The sequence below is a fragment of the Schistocerca piceifrons genome, chromosome 10 (genome assembly GCF_021461385.2).
Source record: "Schistocerca piceifrons isolate TAMUIC-IGC-003096 chromosome 10, iqSchPice1.1, whole genome shotgun sequence".
Lineage (NCBI taxonomy): Eukaryota > Metazoa > Arthropoda > Insecta > Orthoptera > Acrididae > Schistocerca > Schistocerca piceifrons.
This window is the reverse complement of record NC_060147.1, coordinates 128,325,877-128,345,071: the sequence shown is the minus strand read 5'-3', so window position 1 is coordinate 128,345,071 and position 19,195 is coordinate 128,325,877. Positions and strand designations below refer to the sequence as shown.

Genomic DNA, 19,195 nt, shown 5'->3' with positions numbered 1-19,195 from the left:
ATTCTTACAGCAGAGTGAGTGGCGGGTGGTAATGCATTCGCTTTGCTCGGGGCGGAGGTCCAATGTGGAGACTGGCTGCCTGGCCTCACCCATTCACCCTCTGAGTGGCCACCTACAGCTGTCCGCTCCTTCAGCAGGGTCTGAGGAGTCACACGGAAGGAAGGGATTGACTAGTTATTGGAAGCTCCAATGTCAAGTGCATTAAGGAGTGCCTTAGGCAGAGAGCATTCAGGGCTGGACAGAATGTCTGTGTGCACTCAGTATGTCTGCTAGGGGACATCATCTGAGATATGGAGGTGGCCTTGCCTGTGGTTATCGAGCTTGCAGTCATCTGCACGTTGTGGCTCACATCGGCACCAGCGACCTCTGTCACACGGGTTCCGAAGCGATCCTCAGTTCGTACAGGCAGCTGGCAGGGGGGGGGGGGGGGGGGGGGGGGTGGAATACTGCCGCCCTCGCGTGCGGGGTGCGAGCAGTTGATCAGGGTCCTTCGGTTTGGAGCCGAGAGGAGGATCTCAACCAAAGGCTTTGTCGACTCTGTGACGGTCTTCGCTGCATATTTCTAGACCTCCATTATTGTGTGGGTATTTGTAGGAATCCCCTTCATAGATCAAGTGTGCACTACAGCAACGGAGTACTTGTGAAGAGTAAATGAGGGTTTTTTAGGCTAGGCTGTGGTTTGAGATGCTCTGATAAACTCTCGCCAGTTGACTCACAGCAAGGGAAGACACGTGGCATTCAGAATAAAAACACTTCAACTATCACAATTTTATCAGTAAACCGTCGAAGTACTTGTAATAAAGTTCTCGCACTCAAATTACTCTTGGGACCGAGAGCTCGCTGAAACCCGAAGTGGAAAGCTCTGAGATATTTAGGAAGTCATGGAACGTATATTGGAAAGACAGATTACGGGCCTTAGGAGGGGTTAGTGTTCATTGCAGTTGACAAAAATATTGCCTCTATTGAGATCGAAGTTGAGTGCGGCAGTGAGGTCACATGAACACGATAACAGGTATAGGTGAAATTAAGTTAATTGTTGGATGTTTCTACCGGCTATCCGATTCTGCTGTGACAGTTCTAGTCATTCAGAGAGAGTCTACGGTAAATTGTCTTGAGCAACTAGCTCAGCAGCCCACATTGAATGGAAATATCTTAGATCTTGTAGCTACAAATATGATGGACCTTATTGATGATGTCAATAAAGAAATGGCGATTTGCGATCATGATGTCATTATAGCAACTATGATTTCAGAAGTTAATAAATCAGTCTAGAAGGCTAGGATATTGTTTCTGTTAGTTAGAGCAAGTAAGTAGTTATTAAGATCTCACTTAGGCAGTGAACTGGCATCACTTAGTTCCAGTAACATGCAAGTAGAGGAATTATGGACAAAGTTTAAGCAGATTGGGTATCATGGTCTGCCTAGTAAGTGGATAAAGGATGGGAAAAACCCACAATGGTTTCATAAAGAAATTCAGCAGACGGTGAGGAAGCAAGGGTTGTTGTGCTATCAGTTCAAAGGAGAATGCATAAACGAAAACAAGCTAAGGTTAACAGAGATTCATATGTCTGTGAAAAGATCTATGCACGAAGCATACGACTACCACCATTACACCTTAGTAAAGGATCTACCAGAGAACCTGAGAAAATTCTGGTCATACGTAAAATCACTAAGCAGGTATAAAGCTTCCATTCAGAACCTTGTTGACCTGTCTGGTGCAGCAGTTGAAAATAGCAAAACAAAAGCCCAAGTTTTAAATTCCACTTTCAAGAAATCTTTCACATAGGAGAATTGTATAAGTATACCATCATTTGACCATCAGACAGACTCCTGTATGGATGACATAGTAATAAGCATACCTGACACAGGAAAGTATCTCAAAGATTTGAAAGCACATAAATCACCTGGTTCTGATGGATCCCAGTTCAATTTTACAAAGAGCACTCTTTGGCATTGGCCCCTTACCTAGCTTGCATTTACCTTGAATCTCTCACCCAGCACAAAGTCCCAAGTGACTGGAAAAAAGCAAGGGTGACTCCAGTATAGGAGACAGGTAAAAGAACACACCCGCAAAATTACAGACCAATATCACTAACTTCTGTTTGATGCAGAATCCTTGAACATGTTCTCAGTTCGAACATAATTATCTTTCTTGAGACTGAGAAGCTTATGTCCACAAATCAGCATTGTTTTAGAAAGCATCACACATGTGAAATTCAGCTTGCCCTTTTCTCACATGATATACTGAGAACTACGGATGAAGGGCACCAGGCAGATTCCACATTTCTAGATTTCTGGAAAGCATTTGACATGGTGCCCCATTGCAGGCTGTTAACGAAGGTATGAGCATATGGAATAAGTTGCAGACATGTGAATGGCTTGAAGACTCCTTATATAACAGAACCCAGTATGTTGTCCTGGATGGCAAGTGTTCATCAGAGACAAGGGTATCATCAGGAGTCCCCCAGGGAAGTGTGATAGGACCACTGTTATGCTATATATACATTAATGATTTGGCGGAGAGGATGGGCGGCAATATGGTGTTGCATGCTGGTGATGCCGTGGTGTTCAGTAACGTATCAAAGTTCGATGACTGTAGGAAGATACAAAACAACTTAGATAAAATTTCCAGTTTATGTGATGAATAGCAGCTGGCCCAAAATGTGGAAAAATGTAAGTTAACTGAGATGAATATGAATATCAAACCTGTGACGCTTGGATACAGCATTACTAGTGTCTTGCTTGACTCAGTCAAATCATTTAAATATCTGGGTATAATGATGGAAAGTAATATGAGGTGGAATGAGCATGTGAGAACTATGGCAGGGAAGACTAATGGCCGACTTCGAATTATTGGGAGAATTTTAGGAGAGAATGGTTCACCCGTGAAGAAGACCACGTAAAGGATGCTGGTGCGACCTATTCTTGAGAACTGCCCCAGTCTTTGGGATCCATACTAGGTCAGACTACAGGGAGACATCGAAGCAATTCAGATGAGAGTTGCTAGATTTGTTACTGGTAGACTCGAGCAACACATACATGTTATGGTGATGCTCTGGGAACTCAAATGGGAATCTTTTCAGGAATCGCTATTGTGAAAATTTAGGGAATCAGCATCTGAAGCTGACTGCCTAACAATTCTACTGCCACCAAAATATATTGCACGTAAAGACCATTAAAATAAGATATAAGAAATTAGGGCTCATACGGAGGCATACAGACAGTCACTTTTCCCTCACTCTATTTTCGAATGGAACAGGAAGGGAAATGACAATTAGTTCTACAGAGTACACACTGCCATGCACCGTACAGTGGCTTGTGGAGTATCTATGCAGATGTAGACTGGCCAGGAGATCCCATTTGGGGTTGTTCAGCCGCCTACTGCTAAATCTTTATTTGATGCCACTTCGGCAACTGGTGTGTTGAAGATCGTGAAATGATGAGGAAAATACAACACTCAGTCCTTTTGTGAATGAAATCTCCAACCTGGCCGGGAATCGAACCTGGGCCCCCTCCATGGCAGTTAGCTGTCCTGACCTCTCAGCTACATGGGCTGCCTTCACAAAACCAGGATATCCAATGCTGAAAAAAATTCAACAACCTGACAAGGCTTTTCTGTGGTGAAAATCCTTTTACCCTGGGCAGCTGGAATGTTGTGGTTATAGACATCATGATCCTGAGGTAAAATCAGAACTAGTGCGGACGTACAGTGAGGAGGAAAGATAGACACTGCCTAAAGAAAACCAAAGAGACTTTTGGAGAAAAGAGAAGGAGCTGTATGAATATCAAGAGCTCAGATGGAAAACTAGTCCTAAGCAAAGGAGGGAAAGCCGAAACGTGCAAGGAGTATATAGAGGGTCTACACAATGGAAATGCACTTGAGGGTAATTTTACAGAAATGGAAGAAGAAGATGAGATGATATGATACTGTGAGAAAAATTTGACAGAGCACTGAAAGACCTAAACTGAAACAAGATCCTGGGAGTAAACAACATTCTGTCAGAACTACTGAAAGTCTTGAGAGAGCCAGCCATGACAAAATTATTCCATCTGCTGTGCAAGATGTGTAGAACAGGTGAAGTGCCCTCAGATTTCGACAAGAATGTAATAATTGCAATTGCCAAGAAAGCAGGTGGTGACAGGTGTGAAAATTACCAAGGTATCAGTTTAATAAATCGCGGCTGAAAATACTACCACAAATTCTTTACAGAAGAATGGAAGCTCACCTTGTGAAGATCAGTTTGGATTTCGGAGAAACGTAGGAACACACCAAGGCAATACTGGCCCTATGGCTTATCTTAGAAAGTAGGTTGAGGAAAGGCAAACCAAAGTTAGCAGCATTGGTAGACTTAGAGAAAGCTTTTGACAATGTTTACTGGAATACTCTCCTAGAAATTATGAAGGCCGCAGGGCTAACACACAGGGAGTGACAGGCTATTTACAACTTGTACAGAAATCAGATGGCAGTTATAAGAGCCAAGGGACATAAAAGGAAAACAGTGGTTCAGAAGGAGTGAGACAGGATCATAGCCTATCACCCATGTTATTCAATCTGTACACTGAGCAAGCAGCAAAGGAAACAAAAGAAAAATTTGAAGAAGGAATTAAAAGTACAGGGAGAAGAAATATAAACTTTGACATCATTCTGTCAGAGATCGCTAAGCACTTGGAAGACCAGTTGAACGGAATGGACAGTGTCTTGAAAGCAGAGTATAAGATTAACATGAACAAAAGCAAAACATGGATAATGGAATGTAGTCTAATTAAAACCTGGTGATGCTGAGGGAATTAGATTAGGAAATGAGATACTTCAAGTAGTACACGAGTTCTGCTATTTGGGCAGCAAAGCAATTGATGACTGAATCGAAAGAATATAAAAATGTAGACTGGCAATGGCAAGAAAAGAATTTCTGAAAGAGAGAAATTTGTTTTTGGAAGAGAGAAATTTGTTAACGTCAATACAGTTGTGTCAGGAAGTACAGGGTGAGCACAAAGTCCTGCCCTGATTATAAAAATGTATAACAGAATAACCATTTCACATAATAATTACATCTGATGCCATTACATAGTGTTACTAGTTGTTGCGGCCAATAGATGGCACTAGTGCTACACAACACCGACGCAGTCTGTTAGGTCACGTTAGTTGCTGGCAAAATGGCGATGAAGCAGGAGAAAGCGCAATGGATGCTTTGGTTTCACAAAACGAAATCGCCCATCAGTGCTCAGCGTAAATTTCGGGCATCTTATGGATGCAGCCCTCCTGACGTTAAATCAATAAAGCAATGGTATGCATAGTTTAACGAAACAGGCAGCGTTAATGATCATCCTCGAAGTGGCGGGTCTCATGTGAGAGATGCAACTGTTGATCGTGTTCAGCAATCGTTTAAACAGAGCCTGTCTAAATCAACTCGTCAAGCATCACGTGAACTGTAAATACCACAAGCAAGTGTGGTGAAGATTCTTCATGAAACTCTAAGGTTGCATGCCTACAAAGTGCAAATCGTGCAGGCCTTGCAACCGAATGATTTACTGACACACGCTGCATTTGCAACTGAGATTCCCAACAGGATTGCTGGTGCTAATGATTACTTAAATTGCATATGCTTTACCAATGAATCCACCTTTCACATCAGTGGAATGGTAAATAGGCATAATGTCTGTATATGGGGTTCAGAGTCTCCACATGCTACTGTACAGTTACAGCAAGACAGCGAAAAAGTGAATGTTAGGTGCAACCTCATGCATAACAAGCTTTTTGGACCACTCTCCTTTGCAGGAAAATCCATTACTGCTAACATTTAGTTAGATGCTTTGCAACAGTTCATTGCCCCACAGTTGTAAGAATATCGACCATGGATACTTTTCCAGCAAGGTGGTCTACAGAGAACAGTCTCTCAACATTAATAAAACAAACAGCATGTACTTTAGAATAAACAAGAAGTACAACTTCATAAATTTAGAACTATATAACACTCCAATAACATATGTAACTAACACTAAATTCCTCAAACTGTACATTGATAGCCAACTAAAGTGGAATGAACATATCATGATTATCTCAAAGAGAGTCTCCATAGCATGCTACGTGCTTAGAGTTCTTTCATCAGTATGCAGTGACATCTGTGTAAGGTCAGGTTACTTTGGTTATGTGTATGCCATCCTTAGATAAGGTATAATCTTTTGGGGAAATAGTACCCAGAATCTGCAAACAGTTTTCAGATTACAAAAGAGAGCTATAACATGTTCTTTGTGAGTTTATTTTTCAGACCATAATGTATATGTGAAAAAAATCTTGAAAACAATAGCTTAACTAACATTATGCAAGATCATAACACAAGGTTGGGTTATTGCCTCTATTTAGATAGAAAGAATAAGCTAAAAGCTCAGAACAGTCTCTATTATCTGATCTATAATAAGCTACCATAGAATATAAAAGAAATTAGCAGTATGTATTTTTTTAAAAACTGTAAAACTATTTTTGCAAGAGCATTGTTTCTACACTTTCGACGAATATCTTAAATGAAAACCAAAGAATTGTTGGGAACACATAGCATAAGATATACCTGACTTCCCCCCCCCCCCCCCCTCATTCGTGTATTACGTATTTATGTCTGCTAGTTCCATGTCAACACTCCTAGTACATTTATTTGAACAATATAATGTAATATGTACGCAGGGCTTTGTATTTATGTATGTTAGTTCTACATTAAAGTACCTATGCTTATTAAACAACGTAGAACGGCACTTGTTAAAAAAATATTTAGACTTCATACCATAATTTGTACTTTCACTGTTGACATCCATACGATGTACATTGTCTAAGGATGGATAAATAAATAAAAATAATAAAAAAGTAAAAATAAAAAGGAAAGAAATCAATGGTCATATACTGGTTGAGGCCCCATATGTGAAGTTCCCAGACATGCAGACATAACAGACTGAGGTGGCACAAATGTGTGGATAAGTTTGTGAAAAGCCTCACTTTTGGCTGCTTTACACCCAGAAATCACTCTCAATTTCTTGACTTAATAGCACATGTTCACTCAATTCTACCCAAAGGCAAAATCCTCTGGGGCATTGCATCAAAGATGACAAAAGAACTCCACAGAAGTGTGCAATAATAATACTATATAAAGTTGATAATCAACATGCCAACACGAATTTCCTAGTGATATTAGAGGTTGATAATTAGAATGAAATCTTGCCATCTCTGCATTTCACAACAGCTTAACTGATCCCTCAAGATACCATTTCACCAACCCTGAACTCTTAAATCTCTTCGACTTACCTTCTAGGTATACAACCACGAGGCAGTTCCGCCTGTGTTTCCTGAATTCTAACTTTCTGAAAGTCAACAAATGTTGACTTATCCACATCCAACATGAAACGACGGCGGTTGCTGCACACAGGGTTGCGGCAAATTGTAGGGTATGTGAACTAGAAACATAGAAAATTGTCCTTACCAAAAATCCTCACATGCAATTTAAAACAATGTGCGGTGGAAACACACACAAGCATATGAGACAAAAAGAGAATGCCAAGTGTGACATTCCACCGCTTCATTTAGCTACCTAAATAAAGATATTCACAACCAGCTGTCTCTTTTTGCCCCACAAATAGTTTTTACAGAAATTAATTGTGTCACCACCCTTGTTATAACAGGCTCTTTGTGGCCAGGCGACACAGACTCAAGTCTGATACAGACTCAAGTCTGCGTCGCCTGGCCACCAAGAGCTGCTGCATAGCGATTTGATTCATGGATCCAGTTATATGGCTCCTTCCGTGTATAGAGATTTTACAACTATGACGTTTGGGGCCTGAAGGTGGCATCAATGTAATGTCGAAACTCATAGCATATAAGAAGTTTATAAAATAAATTTCTGCAATACATACGGCTGTTGGTAAATTATTGCATCAAGAAATACATGCCAGCCGTTGTCCCACAGTCCATAATGGATCAACAAAGATTTGACAAACTTGGTTCAAAAACTAGTGATTTTGACTTCCCATTGCAATTATACTGCACCAAACGTCAGAAAATAACTACTATAAGAAGAAACATGTGGTTTGATGTTTCTAAACTGACAATACAGCAGAGAATCATCTCAGCTTCCTGCTAGGTTAAAGACTACAAACTACAAAACAGAGCTTCGGAAACTGGATTGTTGATTAATACTGGTTTTTTTTTCTTTTTTTTTTTCTGTCAGGAAGTATGTGATGTAATTGTTGTAACTAATGACAGTGACAAAATAGGTAGTGTCAACAAAGTTGCAGAAAAAGACAAGTCCGACACAACTTGGAAATTTGAGGAAAGGTCACTTTTCAAGAATGAAAGTGAACAAATTTTATTATTTGGAGGTATAGAAAAATAATCTAGGAAATGTTTCATTGTTTAAGTGTATTCCTGGACTAACAAACTTAGCTGCCACTTGTTAAGAACTTCATCTTGCCTGGAACCAAAGATATAACAGACAGATGGAAATCGCACAATGCTTTGAAGAAAGTAGTAGTTCACCATGAGTTTATAAACCGTTATCTCGAATTCGTGTCTTCTGAGGATCCATCTATTCACTTGCAAAACAGTGAGCGATCATGGAAATCTCTGTAATCCTCTATAAAAGAGAAGGATGACAGATGACCGAGACAAGCTCTCCATTTTTCAATACCTCTACTTCCATAATTTGAACATACGTGGTATAAAATTTCCCTGTGAGACTTGGTAAATGTTCTTAAGAGCTACTGCTAGAATGTACTCCAGCTATGAGAAAACTCCTACTGGCAGCATACACATTACTTGGAAATATCCGGGACCAAGATATTGATGATGAACAAGTGAAATTACATTTAATGCCATCATTGGACAATATCCATGTATGGTTGTTCTCAGTACCAACACTATAAACAAATTCCATGTCATTCATCTTTTGTCGTCATAACTGCCATTGCTATTAACAAAAATCAATATCTCACTGTGGCAGTCGCACATTTGATATACATACCTTGCAAGCGTTCTTGGAAATTACCTATTAGACACACATACTGACAAAAGAACAATGGAACAAAGTATCTTACTGGGAAAAATGCAATTAAAAAGGACACATCAATATAAATTGAAAGGGAAGGTGGTTTGTTACTGTCCATTAACTAACTCCTCCGTACTATTCCACACTTTGAAATGAACAATTAAGTTAACCTCAGTAACACACAAAACCCTTTCATGGGCACATTTTTTGTAGCAGCTCAGTGAAGACAATTTTTTTCTTTTGCTATCCAGTTATAATTGTGATCAACTGACTATTTAATTTTTGTTAATTTTATTTTTGTGATTTAGCATCAAAACATACATGGTGGTGCATACATCACCACAGCACATTTGTGAGGTATTAAAACTGTGGTGGTAAATGGACTTCCCACTTCTCTTTTTGAGCTGTTATGTGTTGCCATTGCATATAAAAAAAGTAATGAACAGTGTTTTCTGTTTTTATTTTGTTTTCTTTTACTTTAATTAAAAATAATTGTTACCAACATTAAAGTTTACTTATCAAAATGTGAAAACAATCCTTGGAACTTTATAATGCAACAAAGGTCAAAGGTATGAACCGATACAGGTCACAACAACGTAAATTCCAGAGGCGAAGCAATGTGTTCCGATAATAGAAGTGATTCCACGACAATCAGAAACTGATTGTTGCAGCAGCTTTTATATACCTTGTACAATGTACTACAAGATGTCAGGAATAGACATAGATAGCAAGACGTATTCCCAAAAGCTTTGGGATACCCCCAAGTTGGTGGTAAGTATGCTGCCAAGAACCACTAATGACAGATTAATTTTGTGGCAAGTACACTTCGCTAGCCCCTTCCAGAAACTACTTTGGTGGTAACCATACTTCCCGATAACCATTATAACACCGCTGTTTGGTGGGATATACAGGGTGCTCCATTGATTGTGACCCGGCCAAATATCTCACGAAATAAGCGTCAAACAAAAACACTACAAAGAACAAAACTTGTCTAGCTTGAAGGGGAAACCAGATAGCGCTATGGTTGGTCTGCTAGATGGTGCTGCCATAGGTCAAATGAATATCAACTGCATTTTTTTTAAAAAAACAGGAACACTCATTTTTTTTTTACATATTCGTGTAGTACGTAAAGAGATTTGAATGTTTTGGTTGGACCACTTTTTTTTCCTTTGTGATAGATGGCGCTGTAATAGTCACAAACATATGGCTCACAATTTTAGACAAACAGTTGGTAACAGGTAGGTTTTATAAATTAAAATACAGAACGTAGGTACATTTGAATATTTTATTTCGGTTGTTCCAATGGGATACATGCACCTTTGCGAACTTATCATTTCTGAGAATGCATGCTGTTACAGCGTGATTATCTGTAAGTACCACATTAATGCAATAAATGCTAAAATTATGCCCGTCAACCTCTATGCATTTGGCAATACGTGTAACGACATCCCTATCAACAGCGAGCAGTTCGACTTTCATGATGTTTGCACATGCATTGACAATGCGCTAACGCATGTTGTCAAGCGTTGTCGGTGGATCATGATAGCAAATATCCTTCAACTTTCCCCACAGAAAGAAATTCGGAGACGTCAGATTCGGTGAACGTGATGGCTTCGACGACCAATCTATCTGCCATGAAATATGCCATTCAATACCGCTTCAACCGCACACAAGCTATGTGCCAGACATCCATCATGTTGGAAGTGCATCGAAATTCTGTCATGCAGTGAAACATTTTGTAGTAAGATCGGTAGAACATTACATAGGAAATCAGCAGACACGGCACCATTTAGATTTCTATCGATAAAATGGGGCCCAAATATCCTTCCTCCCAAAATGCCACACCATACACTAACCCGCAAAGGTCGCTGATGTTCCACTTGTCGCATCCATCGTGGATTTTCCGTTGCCCAATAGTGCAGATTATGCCGGTTTATGTTACCGCTGTTGGTGAATGACGCTTCGTCGCTAAATAGAACGCGTGCAAAAAATCTGTCATCATCCCGTAATTGCTCTTGTGCCTGGTGACAGACCTGTACACGACGTTCAAATTCGAGCCATGCAATTCCTGGTGAATAGAAATATGGTACGGGTGCAATCAATGTTGATGTAGCATTCTCGACACCGGCGTTTGAGATTCCTGATTCTCGCACAATTTGTCTGCTACTGATGTGCAGATTAGCCGCGACAGCAGCTGAAACACCTACTTGGGCATCATCATTTGTTGCAGGTCTTGGTTAACGTTTCACATGTGGCTGGATACTTCCTGTTTCCTTAAATAACATAACTATCCGGCGAACGGTCCGGACACTTGGATGATGTCATACAGGATACTGAGCAGCATACATAGCACATGCCCGTTGGGCATTTTGATCACAATAGCCATACATCAACACGATATCGACCTTTTCCACAATTGGTAAACAGTCCATTTTAACACGGGTAATGTATCACGAAGCAAATACCGTCCGAACTGGCAGAATTTTACGTGATACCACGTACTTATACGTTTGTGACTATTACAGCGCCATCTATCACAAAGCGAAAAAGTGATCCAAACAAAACATTCATATTTCTTTATGTACTACATGAATATGTAATAAAAAATGGGGGTTCCTATTTTAAAAAACGCAGTTGATATCCGTTTGACCTATGGCAGTGCCATCTAGCAGGCCAACCATAGCGCCATTTGGTTTCCCCCTTCAAGCTAGACAAATTTCGTTGTTTGTAGTTTTGTCGTTTGACGATTATTTCGTGAGATATTTGGCCCGGTCACGATCAATGGAACACAGTCCTAAAGGCTATATTTCACAACAAACAGAAACTACAGGTGGTGCAGCAGACTGCCACTAGATGCCATGAGCATACAGAAGTGATAATACTTCCCTTAAACTCTGTAAAGAATTACAGTTAGTTGGAAGTATATTCCCCAAGGCCTGCGAAAGGGTGAAGACATGGTTTAAGGTCACCACAGTAACATCCTTAGACACTTCAAGTTTGTCCTGAAAGGCAATTACCTCAACAGCAAATATGTCCTGCATCTTTCTACTGAATAAAATTCCTGCTTCAATACATAATCAAACTATACTGAGATCCCATTGGCACTTTACCTTTCATTGTGACCCTTCGTACAGACAAGTTAGGAATATCACCTTTCATTGCAGTTACCATGCACTCCAGAATTGACTGCCTGCACTCCCCCATGGCCCCATACTGATACACTTTTCACCTTCCACTCCTCTAAAAAAAAATAATGCTCCCTTGGCCAATTAAGTACTGTGCCACCAACTATTTCTACATAAGTCCTTCCAAGTGAATTTCCAATACAGCTGTCATTTGGAAACCACAGATATCACTTCACAAAAGGACAACAACACTTTTCAGCTGTAAGCCCAAATCCGTCTGGTATTCACAACTAGCTTCACAGTCACTGGAGCTGCTACAGTTCCACAATTACTCCACCTATCACATATTCTTTGTAGCAAACATTACCGGGGATCCTATGGATCACATACAGTCTTTGCCACAAAACCTAGCCGCTGGCCAGACACTACAGTGGTTAAGTCTGAGATGTTCAATTAAAGTGCCAATTGAACTGGCAGCCCTCAGAATCCCAAGTCCATCCATCTGCGCGATCCTACAGCACTGTGTACGATGCGGAAGTTTCTGGAGGAAGTTGTCCTCTGCTCAAACTGCTACAATGGTGTATTCTGTTCAAAGTTTACTGGTAAAGACCACACAATGAAGAGACAAAGTTGCAAGTTCATTCCTTTATTTATTGAAACAAATTTTGGGTGTCTGCTAAAAGTATTAGCCTGATAAAAACTCAAAGATTACTAACTTCACTTAGTGAAACCATCCAGAAACATTTCTGAAAAAGAGCCTCTCACAGAATTAACATCAGAACAGCTTATGCTTAAGAGTTTCCCTGCCCCACAGTGGCCACCAAACACCCACCATCAGCCGGTTACTAACGTGGGCATGTTTCTGCACTCACTCTGGCCAGCATAACACTGGTTATTATTGCAATTTGATTTTTGCCGCAAAATAACTTCATAACCCAAGTGGATAAAGTGTAATAACAATACATGAAGGTTACTGTGAGAGTATTTATAAACAGTCAAACAACAGAAAATCCAGGGGGCGCTGTCTGGATCCTTCCTACCAACTCCAGCTTTTCTTCGGGTGGGAACACTCCGTGCAGAAGATCATACATTTCCAGAACCGTTGAATGAATGTGTGTTTTCTACTCTAGAAGAAAGCCATTTGGCCGAAATCTTACACGTATAACTGCCTTTTTGTTGTGCCTGTCTGCAACTCAATGTCTCCTCTATATTTTGAGTAGCAATCTATACTTTTTATAAAACTTATTTATTGATTTTCATTATTTTTTAAAATTTGATGTTCATATTTATCTTGCAACTACATACTGAATTTTGCTTACCTGAATCTTATAAAAAAAACTATGGAAAGGATAGATTGCTACTAACTGTAAAGATGACACACTGAGTAGCGGATAGCCATAACAAAAAGACTGTTACACATTAAGCTTTCAGCAAAAGCCTTCATCAGAAAAAAAGAAACAAACAAACAAACAAACAAACACAAACACAGACAAACTTATTTCTGGCTGCTCAGGCCTCAGAGGAACACAAATGAAGAGACAACATAAAATTATGATTCTTCAGCTTCTCCCAGCGTATTTCATATGGAAATAGCCCAAGGCTGAACTGCTGATGTCAGTGTCCACCAGACACAAATGACCACAATGTCACTTGTAAACTATTTCAATGCAGCACTGATTGTGACTATTCACAGACACTTCAAATAAAGCACCGAATGAAGTAAGTCTATTGTGCAAGGAAACCATATGCAGTACTCAAAACAGTGAGTTAAAAAAATAGTGTAGAAAATGAAATCAATGAATGTGTGCACAGATCAAATTAGATACCAACTTTCACTAACATAAAAGCAGAAGCCAGTCTTTAATAAGTAGACTTAAGTGAGATCAAAAAATAGACAAACTGCAAACAAATGAAAATAAAATATTAAACATTAAAATCTCTCTCTGGATTTAAAACAGCATGCACAAGATGTTAGAGATATAAAAAGGAGAAACAATTCAGTCCAAAGAGATTCAGATAACCAAACATATATTGGGAACTACATACTTTGAACTGCTGTTCGACATCCTTGATGACAGTCTGACAATCGAGGCATACGAAAGTTCCCAGTACCAACTCTGGATGAACAGGATGTGTACGCACAACCTGCCCAGATATACGGACCAGTGTACCAATCTTTGCTGTCGTCAGCTCTCGCACTTTGTGCCGCGTTGGTACATCTACAAAACTTGCGTAGAATTCACGATCTGCCTTAGCTTCCCAACGATCTTGAGCAAAATTGCTGATAGCCTGGTTGATATAAGATGAAATCCTAAAAAAGTCAGGTTGTGCAGTATTAGTGCAAAACAACTAAATCAAAGCCCCCCCCCCCCCACACACACACACACACACAAAATTGTATGTAGATATATGTGAGATCAACAGTGATTCAGTATTACTTTGATATCTTTACTTTCGTAGAATACTAGTCGGTATAATAATTCCATATAATCCCTTTTATTTCAGTTCCCCGTTGTTCAACGAGAAGTTACTAAAAAAAATTGTTCCCTCTTCCTGTATTTTACTATAAAATATCTAGATTACTACATTACATTTCACAAGCATTTTTGTCAATATAAACAACTTGTATACAACAGAGTAATTACGCACCTCAATTAAGTTTCAAAATAGCTTCTGCTTACCTATAGTATTCCTCTATAATAGTTGTCGCCAAATTCTGATTATACTTTTCGACATCCTCAAAACTGACTTCCAGCACACTTCTTTCTGGCTGTTTGAAGATGCTTGCTGCGTCCACATACTTATAACGATTATCCTCTTGGAATCTGAAATGAATTGCGGTATAAACAACGGGTTTTACGGCAAATGAGAATACAGAACATATGGACCTTTTACTCACTCCTCCAAAAAATCACGAAATAGCTTCTGACATCGAATTCCGACCTCATCTTGCACTCTTATCTGTCCAACATTACTGTCTGCTACATCCATGATAATCGAATTAAATTTAAAACTTACTTACAACACTAAAACAATGAAATTAGAAATCCTAGTAAGTATACACACAAACACCCGCCACTATTTTGGCGCGCTTTTCTACATTAGAGAAAAAAGGCCAGAGATGTTCCACAGCACCAAAGATTTATAAGTATCTAGATTTGTGATTGTCGTTGCAAATAGAGTGAGACAGTGGTATAGATCAAGTCCGTTGTGATCGGAAGTTGGTATGGAAAAATCATTGTTCACTTATTATAAACTTTGCTGTGTTTTCATTTGATTGTCAACTACCGCAAGCTAAGCTGAACGACAGGGGGTGGACCAGTTGCACGATAGCAGGATAAAGTCAATGAATCTGACCAGTAAGCTGACCAGCTCTAGTCTACATGACTATTTTAGTGATTGTATTTATCTTGCAGCAAAGGTGAGGAAGAAAGACTAGATATGGTACCAAGACACCGGTCCATACTAGAACTAACGGAACGGTGGTCATCACCGTTAAATATCGGTGCGTTCACACAAACACGCTAGTACGCAACGGTGATGGGTTAAGACATACCATTTGTGGTACAAAAATTCGGAATTAACGAAACTAGCAATGATGAAGTTTATTAATGGTGAAAGCCAACTTCATAATCAGTGCCCTTGATAAAGGTTATAGATAAACTACTGAGAAGCGAAACAAAACCATAGACATTTATTTACCATCGAAAACAAATACATAAAAATGTTTACAAGGCAATATAGAGCCTTTTTATGTTAGTTCTGGTGTAGTACCAAGTACCAGCAAACAAATATATTTTTCTTCTTCGGGAGAGCCAACCTTCTGAGTGCTGAAAAACGTTATGTAATTAAAGTTGGTTCATCAATTTATGTTCTCATTCATGCTTAATGTTGGCTTTTTCTTTGGCTAGGTATTGTAAAACCTAAATCATTTACAGCATTCAGGTATCAGCTGGTCTCCGCCAAAAAAAAAAGGGGGGGGGGAATCCAAATCGTCATGGAACATTGCAAAGTGTCAAGAAAACAAGGCAAAATAATAAAATAAAGACGAAAGATGGGATAGCAGGAAATCCACTACTATAAGATAAGTGATGCGAAGATAATAGATTAGCAGACAACAGCACTTTTCCCTGTCCCCGACGTGAAAATAATTGGTTAAGAGACGTAGCAGACGACGGCACCTCCTCCTCCTCCCCAAGTCAACATGAAAAATTTTTTCCCGAAAAACGTTGATGTCCCGTTCAGTTCACGACCTTTGTGAATGCCGCCATTTGAGATGCATTATCGAATGTGCTGACGTTCTGTACCGTGCCAGTCTGTTCTGTTCGTCAATTCCGAAACGATATTTATATTAGAACGAATCATTTACCATCGGATGAAGATGCGGACACCAGTCCCTCTGCCAGACTTCTCGCAAATAATTTCCCGTTGTTTCCCATTTTATCTGTTGGTCAATGCAGGGATATGTTTGCCTGGCCACAGCCTTGTCCCAAAGAGGGTTGTGGTTTAGCATTTTCTCTAGGTGCCAAAAGGTTGATAACTTCCAAGTCACTGACAGCCGACAGTAAGAGAAACTGGTTTAGGTTTCGTTATGGGACGGATGCCTTCACATCAAAGTCTAATTATTAGCATTAAATTCCAGGGATTGACATCTAAAACAACTTGTTCTCCTCAAGTTGAAGAAAACAATATGTATGTTATTATATCAGTAGATATAGATATGGTAACATTTCTTTTTTCTGGTGCCCAGTTTTACAAAAAATCATCGTTGTGTGAACTACCTCAATTTTGTGAATGAGAATATCAATAATGGCTTGTATCTGATCAGCCAGCTGGAAAAAATACTTCCAAACTAAACATTAAAAAGTGTGTACCAGGGAACAATTTATCCATTTCCAAACTATGAGGCTGTGTGCAGACCTGAATAGAATATTAGTATTGCAGAAAAGAGTAGCTAGATTAATGCATAAACTATCGGTAAGGTCAAGATAGTCCTAACGTGAATACTTTGCCCAACATAAATACACTCCTGGAAATGGAAAAAAGAACACATTGACACCGGTGTGTCAGACCCACCATACTTGCTCCGGACACTGCGAGAGGGCTGTACAAGCAATGATCACACGCACGGCACAGCGGACACACCAGGAACAGCGGTGTTGGCCGTCGAATGGCGCTAGCTGCGCAGCATTTGTGCACCGCCGCCGTCAGTGTCAGCCAGTTTGCCGTGGCATACGGAGCTCCATCGCAGTCTTTAACACTGGTAGCATGCCGCGACAGCGTGGACGTGAACCGTATGTGCAGTTGACGGACTTTGAGCGAGGGCGTATAGTGGGCATGCGGGAGGCCGGGTGGACGTACCGCCGAATTGCTCAACACGTGGGGCGTGAGGTCTCCACAGTACATCGATGTCGTCACCAGTGGTCGGCGGAAGGTGCACGTGCCCGTCGACCTGGGACCAGACCGCAGCGACGCACGGATGCACGCCAAGACCGTAGGATCCTACGCAGTGCCGTAGGGGACCGCACTGCCACTTCCCAGCAAATTAGGGACACTGTTGCTCCTGGGGTATCGGCGAGGACCATTCGCAACCGTCTCCATGAAGCTGGGCTACGGTCCCGCACACCGTTAGGCCGTCTTCCGCTCAAGCCCCAACATCGTGCAGCCCGCCTCCAGTGGTGTCGCGACAGGCGTGAATGGAGGGACGAATGGAGACGTGTCGTCTTCAGCGATGAGAGTCGCTTCTGCCTTGGTGCCAATGATGGTCGTATGCGTGTTTGGCGCCGTGCAGGTGAGCGCCACAATCAGGACTGCATACGACCGAGGCACACAGGGCCAACACCCGGCATGTTGGTGGGGGGAGCGATCTCCTACACTGGCCGTACAGCACTGGTGATCGTCGAGGGGACACTGAATAGTGCACGGTACATCCAAACCGTCATCAAACCCATCGTTCTACCATTCCTAGACCGGCAAGGGAACTTGCTGTTCCAACAGGACAATGCACGTCCGCATGTATCCCGTGCCAGCCAACGTGCTCTAGAAGGTGTAAGTCAACTACCCTGGCCAGCAAGATCTCCGGATCTGTCCCCCATTGAGCATGTTTGGGACTGGATGAAGCGTCGTCTCACGCGGTCTGCACGTCCAGCACGAACGCTGGTCCAACTGAGGCGCCAGGTGGAAATGGCATGGCAAGCCGTTCCACAGGACTACATCCAGCATCTCTACGATCATCTCCATGGGAGAATAGCAGCCTGCATTGCTGCAAAAGGTGGATATACACTGTACTAGTGCCGACATTGTGCATGCTCTGTTGCCTGTGTCTATGTGCCTGTGGTTCTGTCAGTGTGATCATGTGATGTATCTGACCCCAGGAATGTGTCAATAAAGTTTCCCCTTCCTGGGACAATGAATTCACGGTGTTCTTATTTCAATTTCCAGGAGTGTATTTATATTTGTGTAAAATTATAATATTTTTGGTCTAAGTCGAAACAAAATTAGAAAAATTGCAGTGATATGCATAATTATGACACCAGACAGCAAGAGTAAATACTTCAAGGGGAGGGCAATATTAAATAAAACTGACACTAGTCTATGTATTAATGGATAGCTATAGTTCAACAAGCTGCCACATGCTTTAAAATCTTGTGAAGCAAATCTATTCCACAGGAACTTTAAAGTTTTCCTAGTAAATATGTGTTTCTTTTCACTCTGTGAATTCTAAGCTACAGGACTTCTGCAGTGAGATTGTCGAGATGAATAAACGGGGTGACAATAATTGAACTATATCAAATAAAATCGTAATAACTTATGTACGTTTTGCGTTAGCTCGTTCAAACTGGGCGGTCGGCCGCGCGGCATGAGAGGAATTAGTATGTGCATGCGCACGCGCCGTGTTGTCGGCCATTTCATTTGGATGGGTTCGTCAACAAGCAAATTTGGGGCACTGAGAATCCGTATTTCGCGATCAAGAAATCTATTCACCTTCAATGGGTGATTGTGTGGTGCGCAATGTCCAGTCACGATGTTCTTTGATGGTACGGTGACT

The 19,195-nt window shown here is 40.8% G+C and overlaps 1 protein-coding gene across 1 annotated transcript in view; it reads right to left on the bottom strand.

Moving 5' to 3' along the window:
* Positions 1–15,242, bottom strand: part of LOC124718830 (DNA replication licensing factor Mcm6) — a 71,466-nt gene extending 56,224 nt beyond the window's left edge. Inside the window, exons 1-4 of the mRNA XM_047244451.1 lie at positions 15,047–15,242; positions 14,829–14,972; positions 14,194–14,458; positions 7,288–7,436 (exon numbers count right to left, since the gene is read on the bottom strand). Coding sequence (XP_047100407.1) covers positions 7,288–7,436; positions 14,194–14,458; positions 14,829–14,972; positions 15,047–15,138 — 650 coding nt within the window. The 5' untranslated portion in view covers positions 15,139–15,242. The remainder of the gene's footprint in view (positions 1–7,287; positions 7,437–14,193; positions 14,459–14,828; positions 14,973–15,046) is intronic.
* Positions 15,243–19,195: the final 3,953 nt, after the last annotated feature.